The 8,797-nt window shown below is 36.9% G+C and overlaps 1 protein-coding gene across 1 annotated transcript in view; it reads right to left on the bottom strand.

Moving 5' to 3' along the window:
* The window catches only part of LOC107599638 (nitric oxide synthase, brain-like), a 53,932-nt gene extending 45,599 nt beyond the window's left edge, over positions 1–8,333 (bottom strand). The window contains exons 1-3 of the mRNA XM_016291288.1: positions 8,254–8,333; positions 5,494–6,222; positions 2,094–2,220 (exon numbers count right to left, since the gene is read on the bottom strand). Coding sequence (XP_016146774.1) covers positions 2,094–2,220; positions 5,494–6,200 — 834 coding nt within the window. The 5' untranslated portion in view covers positions 6,201–6,222; positions 8,254–8,333. The remainder of the gene's footprint in view (positions 1–2,093; positions 2,221–5,493; positions 6,223–8,253) is intronic.
* Positions 8,334–8,797: the final 464 nt, after the last annotated feature.

Genomic DNA, 8,797 nt, shown 5'->3' with positions numbered 1-8,797 from the left:
ATATATATATATATATATATATATATATATATATATATATATATATATATATATAATCTCAACAGTCATTGCATCTTTCTGTCAGACATTGAGCCTAACAATTACATGCTGCCGTGGTCCCATGTTCTTGTCTTTCTGTTTCTCTTGTACTCTCTCACTCACCCCCTCCTCGTCTCACTCACTGATGATTAATCATCCAGCAGACACTGTATTACTTTAAGCATAGAAAGAGAACAACTCCGTCTTGGACCACACAGCTGCATCCATTCATTCCTCTGCTTTCTTGGATCGCCTCCATCCATCCGGTTTCTTTCAGAGGGATAATGCGTCATAAGAGGCCAGATGAGAGTCATGTGCTGATGTGAATTGTAAGCACTGCAACCCCCACAACCAGGACTGTAGAAACACATGCTACACCAGCACTGAGCTGGCAGGTACAGAGAAGACCATGTGACGGGCACTAGAGAGAGGCTTTCATATGGTTACTTGCAAGCTGAACTACTTGACATGCAGAATCCACTTAAATCTTATTTTATAGATCATTTTATTTGTAGGTGTGCTTTTATTATTATTATTTTATATATATATATATATATATATATATGGTTAGAGTTTTAAAACCACTCAAATAAAGCTGCTTTGCTGAATTATATGGTTCATGTCTCATGTTTTCTATATGGTTATTTGGAAAACATGCTTAAAGCTACATTATAGGTTCTTCAGCTCAGTCAGCATTTTTTTGTTGTTTTTTGTTTTGCTTTGCTTTGTTTCTGGGTTGTTAGAATCAGTGGTTCTCAACTGGTTCTGCTTCAGGACCCAGATTTTACATGGGATATCTCAATGCAGATATTGTACAAAACAAAAAAATTAATATAGCCAAACATTAAAATTCATTAAAGGGTTAGTTCACCCAAAAATGAAAATTATATCATTAATTACTCACCCTCGTGTTATTCCAAACCCGTAAGACCTTCGTTCATCTTCGGAACACAATTTAAGATAATTTTGATGAAATCTGAGGGCTCTCTGACCCTCCCATAGACAGCAAGGTAACTACCACGTTCAAGGTCCAGAAAAGTACCAAGATGATTGACAAAGTAGACTGTGTGACATCAGTGGTTCAATTGTAAAGTTACGAAGCTACGAGAATACTTTTTTGCGCAAAGAAAACAAAAATAACGACTTTATTCCACATTTTCGTCTCTACTGCGTCACTTTGGACGCGCGTCCACGACAGTACAATGACGCGAGCGTGTGGCGTGTTTATTTTTGTTGTCTTTGCGCAAAAAAATATTCTCGTAGCTTCGTAACTTTACAGGGTGAGTAATTAATGACAGAATTTAAATTTTTGGGTGAACTAACCAATTAACATTTCCATGAATTGCACAAACAATATCCAAAATTGTTCAAATCATTTGAGGCTGTACAAAAAAATTGTTTTGTAATTAATCCACAGCAGAAGTGTAATTTAGATAAGTTCACTTCCATTTAAAAGTTTGAGGTTGATGAGATGTTTTAAAAAAAATCTCTTATGCTCATCAGTGCTCCATTTATTTGATTAAAATGCTTTAAAATTATATTGTAAAATATTATAATAATTAACATTTTAAAAAATTCAATTTGAATATATTTTAAAATGTAATTGATTCCTGTGATGGTAAAGTTTTCAGCATCATTACTCCAGTTTTCAGTGTCACATGATCCTTTAGAAATCATTCTAATATGCTGATTTGCTGTTCAAGAAACATGATCAATGTTAAAAACATTTCTATTTTGGTTTTTCATTTCGATTTTCATATATAAGCACCCATACATTTAGTTGCATTTTATTAGTAGTAGTTAGCATAGTTTTACCCTGCTTTTCATGATCCATGAGAACCACTGCTTTAAATCCCAAGTACAATTTCAAAGTTCAAAGTTCTTCTAAAGAAATAGAGAATAAAAAGCCGGCTGTCAAGTAGATCCTGCCATATTAACAGTAAGTACAGCTTCTATATTTCTATACTTGCACCTTTAAAAAAAGAAATGCTAGATTACTGACTCACTCACAGTCCTTCAAAGCCACATGTAAAGCCATTAAGACTGTATTTTACCTTGTCACTCTCTGAGTAAGGGTTGTTAAGCACTGTAGGCATATTGTCCTTTCTCCAGAGGTCATCAAACACTCTGTCGTTATCCGACGCCAGCTGGGCGTTCTGTCCATTTCCCGCACCAAGGTCTCTGAAAGTCACAAACAGTTCAGCTCACAGCTCAAACACCAGCCAGAAATTTGGATGTATGTACAATGACTAAAACACATTAAATTCTATTATTTTTTGTCTACTATAAGTCTAATACTTTCCACACTTTTTACATTTATATTAATAAACTGAAGGAATTAGTAAAAAAATAATAATTAACAACATGTCTCAGACATGTGCCATCCGTAGAGCTTATAACTTGAATTTCTCTAAAACATTCATGTCTCAAGGCTATGTGCATTTTGTCTTTTAAATGAAATGGTAAATTGCCTCAAATCCATACATACTCAAGTTATTCCATAATCAGATTTAGCGAGTGCCCAGACACTCAAACAATAAGTCTATTAGTAAATCCGAAGTATAACGTGTAATTAAAAAGTGTAAACAAGCACTTATAGAACTTTTTTTCCTAGCTGATGTTGATGGGACTTATAGTAACACATTCATCACAAATGTGAGAAGAGTGAGAGAAGCACGATTTGTTTTAGATGAAACGCTGCCATCTCTGCTCACCAGTCAGAATAATATTCCAAGCCTAATTTTAGTTTTTCAAATATAGAAAAGAAATCTGGTGAGGTGTGCACTTTTTCACATGATAAAACACTCGGAGGCAATTTCTAATCACTCAACCAATGCTGTGAGTTTGGGGCAGGACTATTTGTTTAACTGACCAATGGAAAAAAGGAGGGAAGTGTTCTGGATACCTGTTTGGAAAGAGTCATTATTTATACACACTTCACCTTTAAAGGTCCCCTGAAATGCTTAGAAACACGCAGCGTTACTCTATGTGTTGACGTCATTTTAACTGAAACAGGAAGACAGGGCGGGACATATCAAGCAGCCCTGCCTTTTTAAAATAGCCAATAGAGTTTGTTTATATCACAGCTTGAGCTAGAGCTGTTTTCAGAGCCGTTGAGCTCCGTAAAGCCATTTGACAGGGTATGCCAGCCACAATCTCATCCATATTGCGATCAAATATAGCATTCTGTGTAGAATTCAAATAGCTCCCATACATTTTGTGGTCTGCGCCGACTCACGCATGTGTTGCCATTCACTGTACAGAAAATACAAATTCTGTGGACAAGTGACCGATTTCAGCCGCGGCTTCAGCGTCTGTTTTATAGTGTAGGGGGCGGGCGCTTTGGATTCTAGAGAGCATTTGATTGGACAGAAAGTTTGATGAGAAGCTGAAGTACGATGTGACGTCAAAAAAAATAATTGAGCCGTTTTGGCGGAAGTGACAAACTGCAAGCTTTGAATGCTTATATCTTCTAAATGCGAATTTTGTCACTGTTTTGGAGCACACTGCCTTATAGATAACTTTAAGACTAACATATTGATACTAACACCCAAAAAACTTTAATTTTGATTTCATGGGGACTTTAAGCACATAAAAATGTGGACAGCCGCTGTTCATGAACCACAAGGATTACAACTAACCAGTTTTGTTTAATGAGGCTTTTAAAGAGAGGACATTTATTTGATCTTCACAGTTCTGAAGATGGCAGTCTCATTCAGTTAAACAATATGACAATATTAGTTTATGTTTATTATGAAAACACTTTCAGTGGTTAGGCTATAACAAATAGAATGAATTAGATCAAATGGTGTACTGTGAAAACTGGGGTATGATCACAAAATGACAATAATATTCATGTCTATATTTATCCATTCTCTTATTAATGTTGCTGGTAGCTTCTCACACTGCCTGTCAGTATTTCCTGATCACTAAAGCGTACTATGAACATTAAACGCAAGAGTAATCTCAAAGACTGAATTGAATAAACACTCCCAGATTCACTCACTGATAGCTTACCAAATAAACATGAAATTCACTCATCAAAAAGAAAATGCATTTAGTAAACTGACCTTTCTCAGAAAATATTGTTTTTGAAGCATGAATATTGTGTGAATATGTCTATATTCTCTGCCGAGTGATTCGTAAATCATATTCCCAAATAAATGAATAGGGGAGACAGACTGGGGCTAGTTGTCACACAGACTTTAGATAATTAATTCGCAATAGTGGCAGCAATATTTAACAGATTTGTTTGTAGTAAAGACTTTTTCGGGAGACTATACATTAGAGACTATACTATGAGTTGAGTATATGTTGAGTATACTATACATTAGACTGTATTGTACTATTTTGATCATCAACATCATATTTGCACTTGGAGCACATACACGGGTTTCTTTTATATTAAAAGGTATACTAATTCTAAGAACTGGATGTCTTCTTGATTTGTCTGTTGATTACCACATTAAGTTTGGAAGTTGAGTTTGGAAACTAAATGTCCAATAAATGAAGCTATCAGGGTCTATCGCATTTGAAAGTAACATATCACCCACTGAAACCCTACCCTAACCGCTAGTTTTAAGAAGACCAAATGTGACCCTGGACCACAAAACCAGTCATAGGTCAATTTTTCGAAATTGAGATTTATACATCATCTGAAAGCTGAATAAATAAGCTTTCCATTGATGTATGGTGGCATTTGTTAGGATAGGACAACATTTGGCAGAGATACAACTATTTGAGAATCTGGAATCTGAGGGTGCAAAAAAATCAACATATTGAGAAAATCGTCTTTAAAGTTGTCCAAATGAAGTTCAAAGCAATGCATATTACTAATCATAAATTAAGTTTTAATATATTTACAGTAGGAAATTTACAAAATATCTTCATGGAACATGATCTTTACTTAATATCCTAATGATTTTTGGCATAAAAGAAAAATCAATCATTTTGACCCATACAATATATTTTTGGCTATTGCTACAAATATACCCCAGCGACTTAAGACTGGTTTTGTGGTCCAGGGTCACAAATGTGTGATAAAAACCCATTTGCTGAAGCAACCATGCCATTTTAGCTATTTATCATGACTCGTGTTTCACGGGACCCATACCTAAACGTTCCACATCGCAAGTATTATGCTGTACTTGGTGAGCTACCGAGCAAGTTTACTATATTAGAAAAGTCATACAAATGGAGCTGGTTATGTGATGCAAATATCAAAAATATTAGTTTACAAATCATGCACTATGGTAAAAGCCTTCTGAGTTAATAACATACTATTGTGGAAGAAATTATGCAAAAATAAGTCTTTATTAACTGATCATTTGCCCTTGCATTCATAATTAGTGTGAAATGAATAAACACTATTGGCGACACAGTTGGAAACTGCAGAGAGATGTATGTATTGGTATGTTTTTGGAATCTGCAAAAAAATAATAAGACATAACTCACCTCTCCACCTGCACTTCAACATCCTTCCTCTCTATGACTCTCTGACCTTCTCCATTTATCTCTTTTTTGCTGTTCTTGATGAGCTTCAGCACTGGCTCTATCTCCTTAAGCAGGTCGTTGTTCTCCTCCACCCCGTTAAGGAGGAGGGCTGAATGGCCTCCTTCTCTGAGCAGAGAGTCCTGGGTGAGCAGGGGAATTAGGGGTTTGCTCTCCCGTGGTTCTTTCCTGGGAGCAGAGGAAGAGGACAGGTTCTCTATGACCCGGAGCTCTTTGGTCATGTTGGGGCTGAGAGGCGAACATCGATCGCACGGCCTGCTCTGAGCGGGGTTAACAGGCCTGGTGATGCGAACTGTTTTGGGTTTCCCGTCACTGCTCAGCGTGGTCTCCAGGTAAGTGGTGAAGCCCTCGGGTCCGCGGAGGATGAGGACGGCATGGCTCTCAGGCGACACGTTCTTCAGGGTCTCGAGTGCACATTCGTAGCTCAGGTCCACCAAAGGCTTGTTGTTCACGGCCAGGACGATGTCGCCGACTTGGACCAGCCCACATTCCTCCGCTGCCCCGCCCCGGATGAGGTCAGAGACAATGACGGGCGGCTTGCACACACGTTGTTTGACCAGAAAGCCCAGCCCACCGATCTTTCTTTTGAAGAGGCGCACTGAGATGATGTTGGGCTGCAGCTGACACACGCTGGGCTCAGATTCCTGCATTGTGTCTTGCTGTGCGTCAGATCTGTGATTGAGTTAAATGTGACAAAGAAGAGCGTCATGTCAAATGTGTCAACCACGGCAGGCGAAGACATGAAGAAATGCAAGACAATACAGGCTAGCAACATTCACTTTTAAATTCTACAAATGGCATCCTGTGGCATTTAAGGAAATATTCAGAACATTAATTAAGTCTAACTATGTCAGTAGTAAAAAATTGGTTTAAAGGAACAGACTAAACGTGTATGCTGTCATTTTATCATGGAACAAAAAACAGCATTTAAAGTAGTCCATACGTCTCATGCTCTATATTCAATGCTTTAAAGTCTGATTTGTGAATGAACAGTTTTTTTTTTTCAGTGAACCGTTGATCTGGATCACAAATCAGACAGAAGGATTCGTTCACAAATCAAACTGATCTGGTTTAAATCACTCACTCAGTGATCAGGTTCTTGAATTATAAGATCACTGGAGGGAACGATTATCTGAATTAACTTCATTATTCTTCATGCCTCATACAAAACTATCATACAGCTTCAGAAAACTCAAAATACAGAGCATACTTTAAGTTGTGAAGAGTCTTCCCATTTCTGTTGTTGTGTCCCACAGAAATATAATAACAGCATACGAGTTTGAAACGACACGAGGGTGAGTAAATAATGACCACATTTTCTTTTTTTGGATGAATTATTGCTTGACTTTGAACGCAAGTCATTATTTGTAAGAAAGTCATTCAGTTCAAATCTTCACAATATTTTTTTTTTATCATTTCAGTGATTGAGAGTTGACTCATATCACAGTGTACAAGCTGTGAATGTAGAATTCAATTCACTCTTTTCTTTCTGTTGACAAGCCAGTAGCATTTCCTCCATGTGCATCATGCTCAGTCTCAACTGAACGTTCATGTTAGAAACACTTATAATCTACAGTCCTCCTGCATCTCGCCTTTCTTGGCAGCATGAAACGCATATGGCCTCGTGTGAACAACTATTGTCCAATTCTGTCAAAATGCGACATTACTCATTCGGATTTAGAATCATGGAGAGAATCATTACAACTGCAGGGACTGTTTTGTAATAAAGAATAAGCAAAGGCGTAACTAATAACTTTCAATTTCACAGCATCATCTATTAACTTCTTGTTTACAATACACTTGCATTCAATAGCTGAGTAACTACATGTGAATGATAAAATAAAACTGCATTTGTTATAGATTACACTGATATCACATTGAGAAAATTATGCACTATGAATGTCAAAGCTCTTAAAGGAACGCATTGCTCATTCTGTATAGACATATTGACATTTTGCTGGCAGGCTACACTGTGAAAATGTGCTTCAGTGGTTATTAATTTAAAATATTATTTCATATGACTGAATCAACCTGACCTCTTTGGGTTTCATCAATAAAAGCAATTTACTTGTCAGATCAGGTAGAAATAGCTCCTGCTTTGCCAAACAGACATGCATTTGTCAAACTTTTGATATTGTTCTAACAATAGAATGCTTTAAAAAGACATATGATATAATATTTCCCCCATTTTAAGTAAGCATTTTTTTTCTCCACTTAATTTTCCCCCCACTTTATCAGATACAGATGTTTTGCTCACACATTGTGTGGTCATTTAATATTTAATAATGATAAATTAATTTATTATGAAATCAGTAACATATTAGAATAAAATGATTAGATAAATCTCAAGTACAGATATTAAAATAATAGAGTGCATGCTTCAAACCAGTGTAAGTTGCCTTTTCTTACTGATGAAAGATTCAAACTCATGTTGACAATTCTCAAAATTAGGCAAAAACTTATTTAAAACACACAAAACTACACGTGTGCATTAACTATTGCATGCAGGAGTTATCAGAAGCACTGACCTACAGCCATGCATGCACGTTCAACAGGACACACCAGTTGCTGCTGAGCATGACTGCTATGTAACTCCACATGCCCATTTCACAAAGCCATATAGTATACAGTATGTATTTCACAAAGCATTTGGAGTTGATCATTAAATATACTTTCAACTGTAAAGAAAACAACGCAACTTACCTCTCCACTTTGAAAGGCTATAAATATCGCATCAAACAGTGTGGTTATCACCTTGCCAGTATTCCGATGGACGGTTCAGACTTTTCTCTTGACGTCCCACTCAGAAGATGCGTGGCATGTCTGAGCGAGCCGCTGTATAAACACGCAGCGCGTGAGAAGCTCTGCTCTCCTGCCGCTCCGGTACGCGAGCATTTATTCCGAGCGCACTGCTGTCATTCTGTCATCCATCCCTCCCAACGCTCTGCCTCCCTCAATGGGAGGGTTTTACAACCCCAAAGCTCTGGCATCTACGGCAATGAATGATAGCTGCACACTAATATTTGTGCATCTTCATATTAAACTAGATTATAGGTAGAAACATCTAAAATTAAAGCAGAAATGAACATTTCTATATTTGAAACAAGGTGAACCGGGAAGGATTTTAAAACCATCAGTTTCAGTGTCTAAAAATCATTATTATGCATAACCAGCTGTAAGTATAAGATAAAGTGGAGTTTAAAAAATATGGCATTTAGAGGACTATATCAGTTTATGTTATAATTTT

This window comes from Sinocyclocheilus grahami, unplaced genomic scaffold (genome assembly GCF_001515645.1).
Source record: "Sinocyclocheilus grahami isolate Dianchi unplaced genomic scaffold, SAMN03320097.WGS_v1.1 scaffold269.1, whole genome shotgun sequence".
Classification (NCBI taxonomy): domain Eukaryota; kingdom Metazoa; phylum Chordata; class Actinopteri; order Cypriniformes; family Cyprinidae; genus Sinocyclocheilus; species Sinocyclocheilus grahami.
This window is presented reverse-complemented; position numbering and strand designations above follow the sequence as displayed.